Source organism: Pongo pygmaeus, chromosome 8 (genome assembly GCF_028885625.2).
Source record: "Pongo pygmaeus isolate AG05252 chromosome 8, NHGRI_mPonPyg2-v2.0_pri, whole genome shotgun sequence".
Classification (NCBI taxonomy): Eukaryota; Metazoa; Chordata; class Mammalia; order Primates; family Hominidae; genus Pongo; species Pongo pygmaeus.
The window spans coordinates 815,753-836,988 of NC_072381.2; the positions used below are offsets into that span (position 1 = coordinate 815,753).

General features: G+C 46.6%; 1 protein-coding gene across 3 annotated transcripts in view; it reads right to left on the reverse strand.

The window, feature by feature from the left end:
• Positions 1–1,247: 1,247 nt before the first annotated feature.
• The window catches only part of LARP4B (La ribonucleoprotein 4B), a 124,024-nt gene continuing 104,035 nt past the window's right edge, over positions 1,248–21,236 (reverse strand). For all 3 annotated transcript variants that reach the window (XM_054503608.2, XM_063669475.1, XM_063669474.1), the window contains 8 exons: positions 21,012–21,221; positions 17,377–17,483; positions 16,675–16,929; positions 12,392–12,437; positions 9,448–9,612; positions 6,675–6,799; positions 6,471–6,579; positions 1,248–4,966 (listed from right to left, as the gene is read on the reverse strand). In XM_054503608.2, the coding sequence (XP_054359583.1) occupies positions 4,679–4,966; positions 6,471–6,579; positions 6,675–6,799; positions 9,448–9,612; positions 12,392–12,437; positions 16,675–16,929; positions 17,377–17,483; positions 21,012–21,221 (1,305 nt within the window). In that variant the 3' untranslated portion in view covers positions 1,248–4,678. The remainder of the gene's footprint in view (positions 4,967–6,470; positions 6,580–6,674; positions 6,800–9,447; positions 9,613–12,391; positions 12,438–16,674; positions 16,930–17,376; positions 17,484–21,011; positions 21,222–21,236) is intronic.

A 21,236-nucleotide genomic window follows, 5' to 3' on the forward strand; every position in this document is an offset into this window, starting at 1 on the left:
TACCTCATCCTAGTTCTTCCCAGGGCAGCGCTGTGCACAGAGAAGACACAAAATATACTTAGAGTTAATACACATTTACCGAGTATCTGCTAATTTGCAGATGGCGTGCTAAGGACAAGGGAGAGGCTGGTGATCCAGATGGCATAATTCCTGCCCTCAGGGAGCACAGTTAATCATACTGTGATGAGTTATATGAAGGAAATTCTCAGCAACACAGGATGATGGGTGAGTTAAATGCTACGGTGTTAGGACAGAAAGGGAAATAAGCAGTGTAGAATAGAGACCCGACAGACCCCAGGTTGAGATCCATGCGCACATGGGAAGTCTGCAAGTAACAGAAGCAGCACTGCAGACCAGTGCAGAGACAGTGAACTCACTGGTGATACTGGAAAAAGAGACTTTCCACATGGCATGAAGTAAAATTGGGTTCCTGCCTAAGCACACACACCACACACACGATTAGGCCCAGCTGGATTAAAGGCATGTGTGTGTGTGTGCATGTGCGCACACACACACACACGCACACATACACACAATTAACTTTATGACTCTGGAGTAGGGAAAGCCTTCTTAAGCAAGTCCAAGACACTCAACAAAGGAGAAGATTGACAAATTTTACTACACAACAATTAAACACCGTAAAAGATACTATTCTAAATGAAGAGTTAAGACAAATGGTAGATTGAAAGAAAATATTTGTAACATATATAACAAAGGATTAATAGCCTTAACAGATCAAGAATATTAATTCCATCAGAAAAAGATAGTAAAAATGGGAAGACGACATGAAAAGGCAATGCACAGAGGAGGAAGGCAGCAACATCTTAATCAGTCCCCCATCTACTCGGTGCCTGGCACAGGAGGGGCCCCGCCTCCCGCCAGCCTCTTCCTAGTGCAGACATCACTGCTGCCTAAGGATGAGTCCATCACCATGAGGACCCAACGTTAGCTCCAAACAGCTTCATGGACACAGCTTTGGAGAGAGTGCCATTTTAACAAAATCAAAGTCCTGATACAGGAACATCTATTTTTGCAGTAAATCTTGGCAGTCACAGTAATGACTGTCTCCGCATGAGCACTTGATGTTAATGCTCACTCTGAACCCCTAAAACACAAAGGGTGAGCCCCGTGTGCCACAGCCAGCCCCCACGTGGGTGAGAAGCCTTTAGGATCCAATCATATATGAGGCCCGTGTTTCTTTCTCATGCACTTATGGGAACAGACAAAAAAACTATGTTTAGAAAAGATGCATTATTGAAGAAATTTTAATTTTAAAAAAACAAAAGAAAAATTGAACAGTGCCTAAATCTTTATTTTCATAACCTACATTTTTTTTTTCAAATTAGACAGTTTTACACTGAATGACACAAAAGGAAACTTAAATTACCAATAGTTTACATGTAAGCTTGATTCCAGTCTTAATGAAGCAGAACAAAAACGAAACCCTCGAGGAGCGACCACATGACCTCCCCGCTGTGAGCTGCAGGCGGCCAGTGCCCTCGCCTCGATTGTCTGCAGCCCTGTAGTGGGCTGCGAGGCACGCAAGCCGCAACTACAGCTCGCCAGCGGGGCACGCAGACAGGCATGCACCACCACTACCCGTTGCCCGGATACACTGAACTGGTTTTTAAGCCTGAACTGCAGAGATCCTAATACAGCAACGCAGGACGTTTACTGCCACCCGCCAGTGACAGCTGGTGATGTGACAGTGGGTGAAAATGTCAAGACACTCACTCTCAGAGAACGAGACTCCACTTGAAATTCATGTCTGGTGAAACGGGACCAGGTTTTTATTCTTCTATTTCAAAATGATAAGCATCATCACACGATTTTACAAGTTAAAATGCCATTTGTCACTGCTGCATCTCTGATTCTATAACCTGAGATACTGCTGGGGGTAAAGGAGGGTGTTAACTTAAAAAAAAATGTATGAACGCCACTCTCATTGCTGTATGTGACACAGCACAGTTGGCATGGACCGCCACAGCTTCCCATTATGAAAACTCTCATTTTCTTCTGAGTGGAAACTCTTGAAGTAGTATCAGGTTTTTTCAGACATTATATAGCAATCTGTATTTCACCTTTGTTTAATTAAAAAGGATGCTATAAAAATCACATCCGAGCAAGGTTTCAGCTCTTGATGCAGAAGACTGCTGCTGGCTAGGCAGTAACTACAGTGTATTGACCGGATGGCAGCAGAGCCCTCCAGTGGCGACTGGCTAATGCACGCGCTGCCCTCCTCATGCAGCTGTTGAGCTCACACTTCAGTCGACAAAGTGAAGGACTAAGCTGGCTCTAACCACACACACACACTGCGCTGCAATGCTCACACCTTGGGGGAAAGGACTTCTCATTATTAAAAACCAAGGACTCACTGGTGGATGGGCAGGCCTTGTGTTTCAGGAATGGCTGATGGCGCCCTGGCCCTTCCGTAGCGAAGATGCACCTCGTAGGCCCAGGCCTCGAGGTTGCCTCCCAGCTTTCAGAGTATTGAGAGTTTGGGTTTCAGAGATCAATTATTTCTGACTTTTTTTTGGTCAGTGAACTGACAACTACAAAAAAAAAAATCCCCACGTTCTTTAAAATGCATTTGAAAAACACTAGCCCTGTGGCTATTTCTCTGTATTTGAATAATGGCAACTGCTTTAAAGGAAATGGTCAAATATGTCAGGCATGTTTTCCTCTGGCAAGGTCAATCATGCTTAGCTGCAGGTGATTTTAATTAGATTACTAGTCACCTTCACTTATGATCCGGCCAGTTTTTGCTCTCTATATACTTTAAAACTCTTTCACATTAGATATGATTAGTATGCATTTACATACATTTTAAAAGAGTATGAAAACATCTGGAGGCTTTTAATAAGACTTTCCAATTCCCTTTTGCAGCAAAGAGGCAGAATCAGTTCAACACACCGATGTAAGAAAAAAAGAAAATCTCAACAAATCAAAATAATATTCAAACCACAACATTTAGTTTATCTACATCCCGCTCAACAGCAACATTTATAATATATCAATAATCTGTATCAGAATTTTCTCTGTAGGGTACCTTTTTCATATGTTCTGATTATTTACAACTGTACAAGCGAAGCACACTCCAAGTGCACGTATTTAATACAGTATTGACTATTTGCATTTACAGGATTTTCCAACATTCTGAAAAAAGATCAACTGTTGAAGATCTTTAAGGTATATTACAAAAACTACTGCTAGCTCTTGTACTACAGTATGCTTACTCAGTAAAACTAGCGACAGGAGATCCACGCAGTAACTGAGTAACTCTGACCCACTCACGCCAACCCAGGGCCGGGCTCCATGGACTCTAAGCTGTCTTATACAAAAGTTAAGGCAAAGTCATTTTCAAGTTTAAATAAAATTCAAGTCTTTAAATATTGGATGGAAATAATTTTTTCTTAAAAAAAACCCTCAGTCTTGTTAAATAACATTTTGTGGAATAAAGTGTATGGTTACATTTAGCAGGAAATATTCTTATTTTAATGTTTGCTGCTTAGAATAAAGAAAAATTTGAGGCATTTTAAAACAAAATAATTTATATTTAACTTTATTATAAACTTGCTAACTTTAGTGCATCCTTGTTCTTCAGAAGTGCAGCACTTCTGGAAGTGAATCAATGAGGCCCTCGTCTTGGAGGTAAAAGAGCAGGAACTTTATCCTCCACCAGCCAAAGAGGGGGAAAAACCACAAACACCATTCTCTCACGATTACATAACTCTTAAATCCATGTGCTGATGCAGAGGTACAGGAAGATGTCCACACGGAGCTGAAGATGTGGACACTCTCCAACCAGAGTGCTGGGGAACACGGACAGAAATGTGCACAGAGCAGGGCCGGGGCTGTCAGCTCACAGGGGTCAAAACAACATCATGGTACAACTTCTGGTAACATGTCAGTGGGCAACAAAGTGTATGTTTTCATTTAGGTCCTATTCACAATGTGCTTTGAATTTATATTACATAATAGCCACTTGAAACTGGAGTGAGAAGCTGGTTACTTGCTTGCAGTGCATCAGAACCAAGGTTTCTGGGGTGGCCCCTGCAGGTTCACTCTGCCCAGGAGATCAAAAAGGACACGCTCTCTACATTCTTAAATGCCACAGTCCCCTACCAACGGCTTAGGTGGAAGCACAGCTCCCACATCAGCATTGATGCCCTGGAGCGGCCAGCACTGCCTCTACGAGGCCACACCTGCCTCTCCCAAGGCCATTGGCCCTCATTCATCCGCGGGGACATTCTAGAGATATGCACTTGCAGACCAGTTACTTTTAAAAAAAAAAAAAAAAAAAAAAAAAAGCAGAGTTCCCTTAATTTAGAAAAACTCACTATATATAGCTTGCATTCAGAGCCACATGGAGGCTTAATAAAAAATACCAATTTGTTAGGATAAATGCTTTTTCTATCTTGGAAAAAAAAATCAGACTTATGCATCACCTCCAGTTAAGCACCAACCTAAAATAAGGTTTGTATTAATTAAATCCTGAAAAATCGATTTTTTTTCAAGAGGGGGAGAATCCAACTCACAGAAGAAAACCAACTTGAGGATCCCACAGGCCTCAGACACTGCAAGCTCCTAACCAGCGGCTCGCCCTCGCACTGAGTGGGAAGAGTGTCTCGTTTGTGGTTAACACAGCGCTCTGCGACCCCTCCCAGACCTACGGTTTTCACTGAGGAGACTTGGGGGGAGTGCTCTGCTCTCGGCTGAGACGCTTCCCCATGGCCGAGGGCGAGGGCCGGCCCCCCGCCGGCCGCCTCTGGTCTCTGGGGGCTCCAGGTGTGGACTTGAGGGCTGGGGGCTCCCGGTATCTCTCTGCGGGCTCTGCCAGCTTCTTTTCCTCTTTCCCACAACCAACAGTGTTTGGCTTTTGTTCTTTTTGGGGTTGCAGTGGGGAAGAAGGAGGCTCTTTACTCGTTCTCTGACAAATCTCTGCGTAGCTGGGCTTTCGCAATTCCTGGAAACAGACAATCCTGGGTTACCTGTGTGAAATGGTGTCTCTAGGGACAAGACAGGAAATCAAGTTCACTTAAGATAAAAGAGTTTTCAACTGTAACTAAGTTTCCATCTTCACTAGTGTTTTTAACTTTTAAAAAGTTCATAAAATCTAATGATTTAGTTTCCCCTGCAGCATAACACTCCCTCTGTGCTACTGTAGTAATGGATAAAATTAGAAAAGGCATGACGAAGAAGAGTGCTGACTGAATGCCATCCCCTACCCAGCCCTATGCCTGCTTGGGCAACGCAGAAGTCTAGGAAGAGTCCGGATGCTGCCCACACTGGCTCCGCCAGCTCAGGACAACAGAAGGGTGTCCCAGGTGCCCACGGTGGGCAATGGACCCTCACACGGTACTCAACCCTGAAAGGCAAACTCCAAAAACAGTCTTTAAATAAAAATGTTTTGCACATTTCAAACTACAAAGGACTGGAAATGTATAAGAATGATGAAGACAGCTAAAATCTTCAAAGAAATGTGTAATAGGGTTTTCAGATAAGTGGAAGCATAAAGACTAAATAACAGAAAAGTAAAATATTTCCCTTAATTTTTTTTTTTTTTTTTTGAGACACAGTCTCACTCTGTCGCCCAGGCTGGAGTGCAGTGGTGCAATCTCAGCTCACTGCAACCTCCGCCTTCCGGGTTCAAGTGATTCTCCTGGACTACAGGTGCCCACCACCAAACCCAGCTAATTTTTTGTATTTTTAGTAGAGACAGGGTTTCACCATGTTGGTCAGGACTGTCTGGATCTCCTGACCGCATGATCCACCTACCTCGGCCTCCCAAAGTGCTGGGATTACAGGCATGAGCCACCGCACCTGGCCTCTCCTTTTAGTATTATTATTATTTATTATTAAAATTATTAATTTTAACCTATAAAAAAATCCTTTTTTAGACTCAGCCCAGGGGACAGTAAGGGATTAAACTCCCAAATTCAAGGAAAAAGCTCACCCAAGATCAAACTACAGAGGCCACAACTCAGAATAAGAGAGGCCACGGTTCACCCAGTAGGAAAAACAGCAGAAAGGAAGTCGCTGGGGTTCAGGCCTGCTGGGCCCACAGGGGTTGGAGGCTGGTGGGGCCACCATCTTGCTCTTCCTGTCTCTTCATCAGACACACGATGCGCACGCACGCAAACACACACACGCGCGCGAAATGCTGAAATGATCCTAACGTCTATGGAGAAACAGGAGCTGGGGTCTTGTTACTACTCAAGAAACCTCTATTGAGCAACACTGAAATAAAAGGACTATATGGTGGTCTGAGAAAGAACTGGGGTAGTTAGTGGAAAATTATTAGCAAATATTAAAGGTATTTTGTACAGAAAACACAACACAGACAGACGCAAATAAAAACCCACCAAATTAGATGTGATTAAAAAACGAGCAGGTGCAGGAGTGCGCAGCGTCTGTTCACACCAGAGCCTCGCGGCTGTCGTGTAGGAAGGCAGGCGCAAGGTACGTACCGTGGCGACTCCGTTCACCTGCACCGATTTACATGCGGTCGCAGTGAGGGCGGGAGGAAGTCTGTCCACACTGTGGGTTTCCCTCTGTTTCTCCGCCACCTTGGGATCACTGTAAAAATGCCACCCAATAGTTGAATCTCATGCAACATCACGGGCCATTCAAGTCAGTCAACACCAAGGCGCTGGAAGAACACCAATACTCACTCGGGTAAATGAGCTGGGGAGGGGGATCGCTCGTACGTTGCTGATACAGCACAAGAAGCCGGCACCGAGGGCTCTCTGGAGACCACTACAGGAAGGGTGTTCATGCTTGCGTCTGCACTGAGGGTCTGAAACAGGGTCAAGAGTGTTCATCAGAGTCCTGCCGGCACTAAGCGGAGCTGGTACCAGTGCCCGTTCACCCCACCCGTGAACAGCCTTGGGAGAGCGGCACAAGGACACAGGGCAAGAGGGTCTTCTCCAGCAAAAATGTCGCAGAACCCAGGACTATCCTCTGCCCCACAGAGAGCCCACCCTTCTCTTTCTCGGCAAATGCCCCACTGTTCTTACATCGCAGGCCCTTATCTCCTCTCCCGCAATGATGATCTACAAGCTTATTTCTTAACTGAACAGGCATCAAACACATCTCACCCACCTGGCACTTTGGGCCCAGCATGGCACGGCACAACTCAGCATATCTGCTGAGTGTCGAATCCTAACACAGTTCAACACAACTCATTCACACAGCTGAGAAAAAACAATTGGCGCCTCCACACCCGTACAAATGTGAGCTCCCAGCCCTCCCTGAATTCACAATCCCAGGAAGCAGGTGTGCGAATGCCCCCATCTCGACAGGTGAGGAAACTGAGGCCCAATACCTCCAAGTTAATTCGCCCAAGGCCAGGAAGCTAAGGACGGAGTGAAACTTATTCCCTCCTTACTCCAGCCAGCGATCCCTGTGCAGGGGCTATTTCATGTGTGCTTGATCTTATACATATGGCATTTGATGATACACTTGTCATGCAACTTAAAAAAGGCAGGAGGGCAGGTGATCTTCACACTTCCGCCCTTAGATGAAGGCTGACGACAGACCTAGAGGCCTTCCAGCTAGAGAACCAGAATCTGCTGCGATTCCTGTGCCCGACCAGCAGGAATCCAGCTTGGTGGAAACAGGATGGCAAAGGACTCCTTTTTAAAAGCTCATTTTAAATTCAGGGTAGGGGCCGGGTGCAGTGGCTCACGCCTATAATCCCAGCATTTTGGGAGGCTGAGGTGGACGGATCACCTGAGGTCAGGGGTTTGAGACCAGCCTGGCCAACATGGTGAAACCCCATCTCTACTAATAATACAAAAATTAGCTGGGTGTGGTGGTGCATGCCTGTAGTCCCAGCTACTCGGTAGGCCGAGGCAGGAGAATCACTTGAACCCAGGAGGCGGAGGTTGCAGGGAGCCAAGGTCATGCCACTGCACTCCAGCCTGGGTGACAGAGCAAGACTCTATCTTAAATAAACAAATTAATTAATTAATTCAGGATATGTTCAGTCCCAATGCAAATGAAATGCAGATCCACAACTGCAGGTCATGAAGCAAGTCAGAGTGACCATCACGAGCTCCATGTCAACAGGGGAAGGGCTGAACCCCATCATTTCTGGAGCCTCCACCCCACTTTGAAACCCAAGGGCCACACTGTTGACTCAAGAAGCTCCCAAGCAGCAGCAATGGAGCCCACTACACCTGGGTGGTGGCATAAGGCTCAGGGTCAGGCTTTTCAAAGAAGCAATTCTTTCTTCAAGAGAAACCTTACACAAGACTCAAACTGGGCACAGCGGTAGCTGCTGTTTCTGAAGCAGGGTTGGAGACCTGCCTCTTCTCCTCCACTCAATACCAAGGGGAGTAGGCTACAGTTGGAAAACTAGAATTCATGATCTTTAAAGTGAATTTCTTCTCAAGGCACTAATACCTTAGAAATGACAGTGTGGAAATTTAAGGTTAATGGGACAATCCTGGAATGTACTCAATCTCTAAACAGGAGCATGACCATCTACCAATATGAAAAGGACTAGACACGTCACCTGGCTTTCAGTGTAAAGATACTGCATCAAAATCCACCTTAAATTCTGCCCTAGGAAGTGACGAACGGTTCTATCTACTGCGGGGCCTTCCCTAAAGCCCAGGGTGGAAGAGACACTGACTCTGCAGACCTGGGTGGGGTAGCAAGTGGCACAGTCATGTGGTGTGGAACAGACACGTGGGGACTCTGGGGCACAGCTGGGGAAAGGGCCCCTGGCACAGGGGACACCGGCAACCAGGAGTGCTCAGCAGGTTCTTCCTGGGCTCTTCCTATGCACAGTAGGTAACTGGGCAGAAAACTTCCTCTGTACTTCCCAGAGCCTTCAACGCCAGGTGTGGCAGCTGGCCAAGTCCCACCTTCACCTCCTAAGCACATTAGAGGCCAGAGTGCTGGGCTGAGTGTCCTCTGTCATCCGCAGCTCGGGATGACTCCTGGGATGATGTTCACTGCAGTGGAGGCGGCACCTCGTGGGGCAGCCCAGACCGCACCAGAAGCCACCAACACTACAGTGAGGTTCTCCCAGGCTTCTTGCTCCTGTCTCATGGAGATTACTACACATTTTAATTATTTCCAATACAATTCAGATTTTTCTATTTCATTCTGTTGTTTTGTAAAATAAAGTCAGGTCTGAACTACAACAATGACAATGCAATCTAAGTTTCTGGGTGACAGAAAGGGTGTGTACGGCACATCATAGCACAGGTTTCTACCTCTGACTTCATCAGACAGCAATGTTAAGGAGAAGGCCCAGCCCTGGGTTCAAGGCTGGCCTTACTCCAAATCTGTGTGACCTCTGCAATCACGTGGCCTCCAAGCCTCTCTTGAGTATTAAAAACAAACATGTATAAAGAGCTCAGCAAAGTGCCTGACACGGAACCCGTACTTAGACACTGTTGGCAACTATTAGACATGCAATGTATCCCTTACCCTTTCTTTGGATGGTCCTATTATCAAGCTAGATAGCCTGTTTTCAAACAAGTCCTCTGTCTTCAAATTGCCGGCAGCTCCAGGTAATGGAGGGAAGCTGGACAGCCCCAGCTCGAAGCTTGGCGACGGAGGCTTTGGTGGCGTTGGAGACTGTGTCTGGCTGCTCTGCAACAGAATGACACCCCAGGGTCACGGTATGGAGAGAGAAGGCCAAGCAGCTTCTCGTTTCCACACCTGTCTAGAAAATAGCTGTAGAACCAAGCAGACCATTCAACCCAGACAAGGGCTTCCTCACCCAACTGAAGGTTCTCCCAAGCAATTTCAACCATCTAGAGCAGAGCTGTAAAACTGAAATCTCAAGGATGCTGCTGCCCAAGAGACGTGTCACAAAGGACACAGTGAGGCTAAGGTGACATCCAAAGAGCCATCCACCCATGGCTGCCAGCACTCACGAACAGCAGGGGCAGCTGAAGGCAAGGGAGACACTCTGGAGTGACTCCAGCCCACCAGATGGAAAGCAGGGCAGCCTGAGTCTAGACATTAAACTTTCTCACTTTCAGACAAGTGTTGTGTTATTACAGCATAGTTTTTAATGTGAGTCACAAGATAATTGTAAAAAACAAAATATGACACTCTCCACAACTCCACAACCTGTGTAAGAAATTTTACACACGTGCATCAAGAAAGCGGTTTAACAAAGGGAGGGGCTCGGATTCTCTGAAAATAAACTTAATGAAAGTTTCTATTTTTAAATAATTAAAAACAGGATTTGATAACAAATTCTAATCAGATTCTTTGACTTCACGAAAGCAAACTCAGTATAAGAAGAAGTGAGTGTACTTTGTAAGCCCAAATCTCAGGAGAAAGGCAGTAATACCTTTTATTGGAAAATGATCTATCAACCCGCTTTAACAAGCTGGCAGTCATTTTGTGAGTACGCAGTTCCTCAGCTGAAGGACACACGGCACAGAAAGGGGAAATGAGTTTACATTTAGTTTAGAAATGAATTTGTATTAACTAAAGAATACAACTATTTTTAGTTGAAACAATGAGCTACTCTGACCAGGAAGCAAAGATCCCATGGGATCCACCTAACTGGAGAGTGCCAACATTTCTCCAAAGTTTATACACAGGAAGGTGAATCCCTGCATCAGTAGATTCTAGAGAAAATATGTTAGAAGTGAAAGCAGGTCAAAGGATGAAAATGAATTCAGGCCGACACAAACCCCAGTCCCGTCTGTGTTGGGCTCTCCGCTTGCTTCTCTGCTCCATGGGACAGGTGCCTAATTTTAGCTTAGCTTTTCCCAGTAAGCTTGTTACCTACTGAGCAGCTGGCTGTTGCATGCTCTCTGTAACCTAGTATTGTGAACACGATGCTCAAAATAATCCTGCAAAGCTCTAAGTTACACACGGCCACTGTGACGGCAAAGCGGTTTCTGAGGTGAACACAGCGTTTCAGAAGATAAGCATTATTAGAGAGACAGCCTTCCCAAAAAATGCATTTAAATCTCAACTCGTAGAAGCAAAAGAGGCAGGCAACAACTGCCCAGATGTGGGAGTTACAAAATGACATCACCCACAGATGGGACTTGACTTGGAAGGCAGTGTTAAAATCCTCTAGGATCTGAGCACCTCTGGGTGAGGTCTGAGGACTGCTCAGGTCCCATGGGTGTGGTTAGTAGGCCCGAGGCTCACACACTTTTACAGAAAAGGCATCTGGACCCTTCTGAGGTCCCGAGAGCACGTACATAAGACGATGGGTGTGCGCTCTGTAATCAACACAACACTGGGCCACACGCCGAAGCTTCTAAGCGGTCACAGTCATGAACACGTGCATCAGGAAAGCAAAACATAATGGAAGAGAAAGGGCTGTGGGAAAACATCATGGCAGGCACCACAGTGCCCCGTGTTTACATGCTTGCCTTGTTAGTCCAAATGGAATTCACCAATTCCAATTGGAATTAACCGGTAAAAACTGCCTCACCAACTGTTAAACAAAAACTCGACTAAGCTGACCTTATGAAAGGCACAATTTCTGAGTTCTAAACAGAGATTGTATCTTTTGTGATGAGAAAGCACCTGTGTGATGGCTTGAGCGGCTGGACCAGGATTTGTCCAGGTCTTCTCCAGCATTCCTTGTATGGAATTCCACATGTGCAAGCCTGTGGAGGCATCCCTCCCATCTTCGTGGGTACTGCTAACTGCCACCAAGCCGCCCCTCCCATCTTCATGGCTACTGCTAACTGCCACCATGCCGTCCCCCCCATCTTCGTGGGTACTGCTAACTCTGCCACCGTGCCATCCCACCACTGGCTGTGGAGAAGTCCATGCCATCCTCCACTAAAGACCAGCACAAACATTTTCCACAGGAGAAACTCTGTTTAATCAACCCAAGCAAAAATCACCATGTCTCATGTACTTACTGCCACAAAAACCTATCACTTATGTTTGGGTCTGTCCTGCCAGTAAGTTATAGCAGAAGGAGGTAATGCTTTCTACACAGCAGGAGAGTATTCGAAAGTTTTGAAGGAAAAACACCGACAAACAAATTGCTCCGTGGAAGACGCTTACTCTGCTCTTTGAAATGAATGCCTCCAGTCATTTCAGGCTCTCTGGTACAGCTGCCACACAGAAGAGCTCACGTGCACACCCGTGTGTAGGCTGCACTGCATGCGACAGCAAGCTCCTGGCCATGCCTATGCCACAGCACAACACGCCTGTGCACTATGGAGTCCCGTGCAGCACATTGCTATTTCCAAAACCTCTACAGTTGCTTCCTCCTAGGCCAGCCAGGGTGTCATTTATTACTTAGTGGATTTCACGTTACAAGTCTTTTGAAATGTTCATTCTTGTGTCTTAACCTTAATCCATTTAATTAAATCTCAGGTTTGGTATAAATTAGATTTAAATGTCTTGTCAAGAGGTATATGCTTTATGTACTCACTGTAAACTTCTCCTCCCTTTTCTTCCGGTAGCCAAAGGAATTCTTCCTAGAGGAGTGGAAAGTGAAAGACTGTTATTTTTTTTCCCACTTGGAGAATTTATTGTTGAGCACGTTTGCACTCACATAATCAAAGTACACATCAATTCAGTCTTTATCACTTTGAAACCTTTCAAAGATGACTTTCAATTCTAAAATCCCAACTTTAAGAAGCATAAGCAGAACAACACAAAGTTGACAGCAAGGGACTAACGCGGAAGTCCAGGCAAGTGATAAAGAACGGAAGAAAACACTGACTGAAACCAACTCCCTGGTGCCTCCTTGGGATGTCTGTTAGGACATGAGTACTGAACATCCACTGGGTGGTAATGACAAGACACATAAAATCTGAGACTGAGCTCCATCAATGAGTTGTTTAAAATGGTGGTGAGAATTTTCCCGGTGCAGATTTGCTTTACATCAGATTTAAAAGATCCCAAATACCCCATCCCATCCCTTCCTCTGCCCTCTCAGCTCCCTCCACTACTGCTTCAGTGGCCGACCCCTTCCCACGAAAACCACACAAGGACCTCTGTGCCCCCAAAGACTTCCTGCCCTCGCCTGCCAGCCTCAGGAGCCACATTCTGACCTCCCCATGCAGGCAGCAAGGCCACGCCACACACGCAGCTGATAACCACAGGACAGACACTGATTAAGTGGTGACTTCACGTGGAGACCTGGGACACTAGGATGGCCAAGACATTCCCATTTCCCTGGACAGGCTTATGTGGTCTAACAAGTCACATGACACACATTAATCTCAATTTATAATTTAATGGAATGCAAAGACTCCCCAAAGAGCCTCGTATTACATAACCTGGAAAGGAGTTAAGAAATAGTCTTGACTAATTCCTTCATTTACAGAAAACCAAAAAGTAGTCTTGCCTAAGATGGCCTAACATTGGCACACTCTGTGGAACCCTGGGCCAACCCCTCTAGGGCAAGGACAGCACAAACCTTTAGGATTCTGGAGCAAATCCCTATTATCTCCTACAGAAAACTTTCTGGAAATAGCTCCTGGCTTTCTCCTGGGGCCTTGCGGAGACTGCAGGCCAGACTATGGGACATGGATGAGTACTGAGCCACAAGTGGGGCATGAGTCCTGACAACCCAACCTCCTGTAGGAACAGGGGGCTTGGTGCTCCTTGTCCTGGATCCATGCCTGTGGCCTCACAGGCAGAGAGGGTCCTGGGCCTGCATTATGGACAGCTACCCCAGTACACACCTGGCTCAGCACCACTCCCTAATAGGGGGTGCTCCCAAAACCCAGGGAGCTGAACTCCCACTCCACTGCGCCAGGATTCAGAAGTAGTGGAAAGGTGGGGCTACAATGGCCCATGAGCAGAGCTAGGGATGCAACCAGATGAGTCTTCAGTGGGACAGGACTCAGCTGGCCCTGGGGACCTGGGAGGGGTGTGAGATGGATGGTGTCAGCACCTGCTTGCCCAGAGGCATTGCCCTGAGCGCTGGACGGAGGGACAGCAGCCACATGGGAAGAGGACACCCTGCAGGACTCAGCACAGGGCATCCCTCCACCAAGGGCAGCCTGCTCGTCACTACCGGCTGGGACGCAGGGGCACCCATCCCTTGGAACACAGTGGTGTCCAGGACACAGACTTCCTGCCATGGGGTCCTATCCCAGTCACCATCAGTGGGCCCAGCCAACACTCCCCACACCCTCACTGGGCTCCACGTAACCCATGTCAGTCCCAGAAGCCCACCTGCAGCCGCAGAACACTGTCAGCTGTCAGTGCCCATCATGCAGAGAGCAGGCTGGCCCAGCCAAGGCTCAGTGACAGGGCCATGGTGGGTTACAGCTCACAAGGGGTAGCAAGGGACCCAGGGTGGTCCCAGCACCATAGAGGAAGCATCACTGTGACACCTGTGACTCTGAATGCAGTGGCGTGAAGGCCTGAGACCCTGAAGAGGTGTGCTTCCCCCAGCTGATCCTAACAGTAGCTCCACGAAGGCAGCCACCTGGCGCCTGGGGCTCCTCACGCCATTCAACCCAGCTGGGCCGTGCCCTGCCATGGCCGCTATGCAAGGGTAGGGACATGTGTCTGGACTCTGGTAAGGGCTTCTCCAGGACATCTTAGCACTTTGGTCCAATAGAGAAAGTTAATGGAAACAAAACAAACCCTCCCAAAAAGAGGAGGTGGAGGCATGGCTGCTGTGGATCAGGTTCTCAGGGCAAGCAAGGCCTGGCGCACCTCCCTGCGAAACAGCACAAGCTCTTTCTCAAGACAGAGGGAAGGAGGAGGTTACGAAGCTCAGCTCTGGCTTCAGGACCCATTGCAGAAACAGGCTGCAGGAGTTGCATGCGCTTTCCCTGCCCACCGTGCCCGTGCTGGTGCGCGCTTCCTAAACCACTCCCTGCCCATCGTGCCCGTGCTGGTGCGCGCTTCCTAAACCACTCCCTGCCCATCGTGCCCGTGCTGGTGCGCGCTTCCTAAACCACTCCCTGCCGCAGTGCTCAGGTCTCAGGTGGGAGGACAGTTGTCCTCCCTTGGTGGGGAGATAGAGGGTCTCCATTGGTGCAAAATCTGCATCTGTCAGGCAAAAGCATAAACTTGTTACAGTTGCATTTGGAAGTTCAAGTATTACTGAAGAGTATCCTGGGTAGACCACATTCGTTAGCAAGCTTTGGACTCTCAGCTTCAAAGCCACCTGTATACATTTTGTGAGGCAGCTGGAATTCAACAAGCCCCACTTTCATTTGCCAGGAAACTCCTTGTGATGCTCTTATGAACAAGGCACACTGAAGAGAACAGGAGGCTGAAGCCGGGGGCCTTGTCCATCTAGTCTGCCTCCTTCCACACCATGCCTACAATTGATGCCCCTCAGAGGGAGCCACATGGCCTTGATGAGTGGGGCTCTGTCCCAGGTCTGAGCCCCAGCTCTGCAGCCCTCCTCCCTCCAAGCTTCTGGGCCTTAAGAACCCCAAACTGAGACCCAGGGCTAGCAACTGCTCCCTGAAGTCACTGACTCTCCATGACACGGTGGGCCCCTTTTGGCTTTGCATCTCCAAGGCCTGTTGAGCCAACCTGATGCCATGTTTCCTGTGAGACACAGCCCAGTGCCAACTCTCCCAGACCATGGTGCCTTCCAATGCCACTGCCCAATCCCTGCAGGAACTACTATGTGCTCATTTAATCATTATGGGCAGGAATGAGATGCTTCTGATGCCTCTTCATGCTGAATTCTCACTGCACAGAGCGTGTGCACTGTGGCAGGCAGGAAGAGGAGCTTGCACATCAGGCATGGTGCTGTACACTTTGTATATAGAAAACTCTGAAAAAGCTCAGGAATTTAAGTCACTTGTTTGTCACTTATGAGAGGAAAATCCTGACAGTCCTCATCAAGGCAAGGACTGAGAAGACGAACTGGCCTTATCAACAATGGGCAGGTGCAGTGGCTCATGCCTGTAATCCCACCACTATGGAAGGCTGAGACACGAGGATGGCTCTAGGCCAGGAGTTCAAGACCAGCCTGGGCAACACAGCGAGATCCTGTCTCTACAAAATATTTAAAAACTAGCCAGGCATGGTGGTGTCCATTTGAAGTCCTAGCTTCTCAGCATGCTGAGGCAACAGGATTGCTTGAACCCAGGAGTTCAAGGCTGTAGTCAGTCATGATCATGCCACTGTACCCCAGCCTGGGCAACAGAGTGAGACCCTGTCTTAAAAACAAACAAACAAACAAACAAAAACCTACTACAGGATTGATGCCAAAAAAATATTAAACAAAACCAAAAACAGTGGGCAGGAAGCACAGCTAAGACCCATCCTGGCTAGTTTCAACCCTCCAATGAGATGAGACTTCAATGCTGATCTGCCTGGTTACCTGCTCCAGGCTCCACCTGCAGTGCCTGGTGCACACCCAGCTGGAGGGCGCCACGCCAGCAGCCATGGGGCAGAGCCTGGACACCGCCCTTGCAGAGAGGCCTGATGAGCCAGGGATGCTGCCAAGAGGAGACTGCAGGCACATGGGATGGAGTCTATGGCTGTTGAGCTCCAATGTTTCTACAAATAATGATCTAAAACAACTACAGTTCTCACTGAATCATTTCATATTCCAAAAAAGATGAAGCCATTTAAGTCTCAGCAATTACATAAAACCCTTTATGTTTATAGCCTTCAATTACATTTTCTGTGACATATTTAAAGACAATTACAAAACATATCTAAATTAAATAATTTTTAAAATATTAGTTTATGATGTTACACAGTAACTGCTCAACAACTCACCTTCCCCTCCCTAAACCAGGAGAGGATTCGAGACTGCCTGGCTCCACACGCCCAGGCCCAGCCTCTCTCTTGGCATATGCTGAAGAAGGGTTTTGAATCCGTGTTCTAGTTTGACCTGCTTGCCTTGTTTGTGGGCTCCGGACACCATTAATTAATCGATCTGCAGTGAAGTTAAATATTGAAGGACTTTCTAATAACCCAGGTCCCCTCTCTGCACTAGGAATCGCATGCCGCAGATGAGATTTACTAGGATTCCTGTAAATAAAAATGGTTTTATGTGTTCAGTTATAAAACGATCAAGGCATTACATAACATGCATACTGACATGGAACAGCTAAGCTGAAATCTGGTTTCTGTTTAATAAAATATAAAAATAGGATTTGGAATGGTTAACTCCTAACGTATAGGATAATGCAAATCTGTTAACAATGTGCCACCATTATGCTTAGCTGTTTTTTAGTCCAGGCCCAAATTAAAATCAGGCACACCTGATGTGTACAAGTTGCCCCAAAGCCTCCTCTCAGAGAGTCTGAGGCAGGCACCCATGCCAGATTGTAGTGCTTAGTCTTTACAGAATGCAGCTGTGTGCTTCAGGTGGCTCTGTCTGCGAGGAGCAGAACTAGTGATCAAAGCTCTCTCATCCCAGCTCCGGAAGGGCAGTAGCGCAAAGACCAACAGTGCTAGGACCGCCCCGGAACTTGCCTGCTTCGAGGAGGATACTGTCTGAGAGAAGTCAGAGGAGATGCCGCAGGCTTGAACGTTGGAGACGTAAACCCATTTATAAATCCAGTATTTGGAAATGGAGTTACCTAGATTCATTTGAAAACAGACAAGTAAATAAACCATAAAACAGACTTCAATTTCATTAATACCAACAAATCTGTGGAAACTGAGGGCATTTCTTGATGTTGTCAGAGTCATGACCCATGTTGAGACATGTATTTTACAATTTTATCACCAATGGGTGCTGTTTAGAAGTAGGCTGGAGCTTTTGTGCATCCTTTCAGCCAATCCTTGCAACAATCCGGCGAGGAGAACTGACACATGCGGAAGCTGGCACTGAGAGGAAAGACGTGGTCGAGTGCATGGGCTCCAACAAGTGTTGTAACCATTAGCATGTCAGTCTGATACGACCTCCATCACTGGCAGGAAGTCAACAGTTCTTGATTCCTGATGGCTTTAATACAACTCATCAACATTCTCAATCTCAGGAGCATCTGCACACCCACTATTGCTCACTGGGCTTGATCCAACCACAGCCTGACAGGACCTTTACATTTACCTCGACACAAGTCCTGCTCTGCAGATCAGGGTATTTGCAGATCATCATTATTCCCCAAGTCACAAGGTATGTATGGCATGCAAATATACTAACATAAGATTCAGAAGAAAATTAGAAAGGGTCACAGAACCCCTAAAAGATCTTAAGTAGTTAAAAATATTGAGCATAGAATTTTAAGTATCGACCAACTATTTTTAAAATCTAGACACATACAAAAATAAGATAAAACTTAGTGTTAAAACAGTTCCTTTAAAAACAAACAAACAAACAAAACTCAAGATCATTCATTCCAATTCTCTGGCTTCCAGACCCATGGTTTCCAATACATTCTGAATCACTGATATTTCGCTCCTAATGCTCCTGACGCAGGGCACTTAGTTCCTGAGGGCCTTCCAGTCCACACCCTCAATGTCACTAAAGTGACAGAGATACGCATAGAGCCCTCCTTGTTTGGAGAAAAAGAGAAAGGAAAGGAAAAAAGCAAGTAATTCTCCTTAATTAGAGCTAACTGGAAGATATAACAGAAAAAGAATATTAGAGATAGCTTAGGACCAAAATAAAATCATACAAAAGGGAAGTTAGAATCTCCAATTTGCTACTTGAGAAACTCTTCAATCTGTAAGAATCGGATTCTTTAAAAATACATCACACATGGCCAGGTGTGGTGGCTCATGCCTATAACCCCAGCGCTTTGGGAGGCCGAGGGGGGCGGATCACATGGTCAGGAGATCGAGACCATCCTGGCTAACATGGTGAAACCCCATCTCTACTAAAAATACAAAAAAATTAGCCGGGTGTGGTGGCGAGCGCCTGTAGTCCCAGCTACTCAAGAGGCTGAAGCCGGAGAATGGCGTGAAGCTGGGAGGCGGAGCTTGCACTGAGCCAAGATCTGGCCACTGCACTCCAGCCTGGGCGACAGAGCGAGACTCCGTCTCAAAAAAAAAAAGAAAAAGAAAATACATCACACATGAAGAGCCATGAATGCAGACCTAGATCTGAGGCTGTAAATCACAGGAAGAGCAATGAGGACTAGTCATTTCCAGCAAGTCATTTTACAGACAGAGCCCTGATATTCCAGTAATTTTGCTCAAGATAAAAAATAAAATTGGTCATATATAAAAAATAAAGTTGATTATTAATGCGTTCCTATTATTACTTGTTGGGGATTAATAGGCACGATCTCTTCAGTTGCAGAACAAGGGACTCACATGTTTTAGCACAAGTAAAAGGCTGCGATGGAGAGCCCCAGTTTCACAGACTCAGAGCACGACCAGCTGTCTGGCACACATCGCAACCTGAACATACAACACAACTCAAGGCCATAAGCTGACCCAGAACCCCAAGGATCCCCGAGAGGGTCAACCATTATTAAAGAAATGGAAGAAACAACTGCTGCAGGAAGAACTAAAAGGACAAGCATGGCAAGCCACCTGCAGCGATGATTCTTCAACACCCAGAGCCTACGGACTAAAGTCTCTCTGAGGTTCTCTCATGATATGCTTTTGGGAAAACGAAGTATTCAGCTATGGGTACACTTTCATAGAATGTGCTACTTCAAAAAGCCAGAAACTTTTCTTACCATTAGGACTTACTCAAAAGAGACAGAAGTAACTTTACCAAAGGTTCTTCTACTGCAGTGGTTCCAGACTCAGGGGGAATTGGGGTCCTCTGAAAATCTCTCCCTGTCCCCACCTGCCCTTCACACGGCCTGAGGAGCTATTTTCTAAATGGAGTATGGTTTCATTTCTCCGCTTAGAAACCTTAAACAACTTCCCACAAGCACTAGGCCAAAGCCCACATGCCTCAGGACAGCTAAGCACCTGCGCAGTTAGGCCTGGAAACTTCCAGCTCGCTCCCCAACTTCCTGCCACCGGTCTACACTTCAGCTCAGACACCCATGAATCCACCACCATCTTCTGTTCATGAAACTTCTTTCTCTTTGATTCCTTCTGAAAAACTCATACTTAACCTGAAAAGCTCAACCTAGATGACAACACAATCCCTGATAAGCCCTGTCAGTGTTCTGGCATTCTGTACATGTGTCTCCTTGGCATGTTTGACTTTTCCAGCCTGAGTTGTTTCATGGACCCGTATCTTTACTTTACGTGTATACAGGCACTTGTTTTCTCAAATTCTCTCTGCTCTGAACCTACCCTCCTTTTCTGCCTGTCAGCAGTGACGTCCCTGCACATCAGGGTGCCTGGCTCCCAGCCATCCGACCCTGAGGACCACCCAGTCTTTCCCTTAGTCCACAGCGAAACCCTGGACATGAACTCTTTTCAAAGTTACTAACTCAATTTCTGCTTTCTGACCATAACCTTCTATGTATGCTACCCTTCAATCTCTCCAATTCCAACTAACCTGCATTGCTACCTCATGCAAACCTCTAGTCCATGAACCCATCTTCACTTCTCAACTAGACTTCAGCTTCAAGGACATGCTCATCCATGTATTGCTGACTCTCGTGAATCCAATGCCACCAAACTCATGCTAATTCCCACCCAGGACACACTTGATCTTTCAAGCATCTATAGCAGCACACAAAGAGACAATGTCTAGATCCAGTACAGACTTATGAACTCCAACCATAGGCCTTAACAAAGGCCAAGATCCATAAAAATTAATCATGTCGACCAACTCTCACACTGGTGAGAAGTGAGTAAAATAACGCTGGTAAAACAGCAGGCCTTCTCCTTGGCCTTGCTGTCAGAAGCCTATTAAACACCTCTTCCTCCTCAGTTAATCCCCCTTGCATTGTCCTCCGTGTAGGGGACACCAGGTACACTACAGCACTTATCGCCCTCTGTGTCTTGCTAAGAGCTGCATGACAAGAGGGGAGACGGGCTGTGCAAGGATTGTGATCACAGCAATCCAAAGTTCTTTATGCATAAGCTCTGTTCTCAGCTAAATTTAAAATCCCCCACATAACTTGAAGGTCTGTTTTAGTATGTCAGACTGCACACCTATCTGGCTTCCTATTAGATGAGGATTTTAATCCTTCAAATTATCTAGCATAGTGTCTACAACATCAATTCCTAGTAAAGAAATGACGTACCAAGGGTGGGTCAAGATAGCTGTGCGTTGCTGACCACGTCTGGGGCGTGATCAGGCTGTACAGGGGGAACTGCTGCTGGGGGCTGTACATGGGAGGGAAGTAGAACGACGTCGCATAGCGCTGCTGGGCATACAGGCTCACGTCCAGGGGTCTAAATCCATTCTTTGGCAAAAATGTGTTTATAGCTATTGCCTTTGCTTTTATCCGTGCCTGTTTGAAAATATG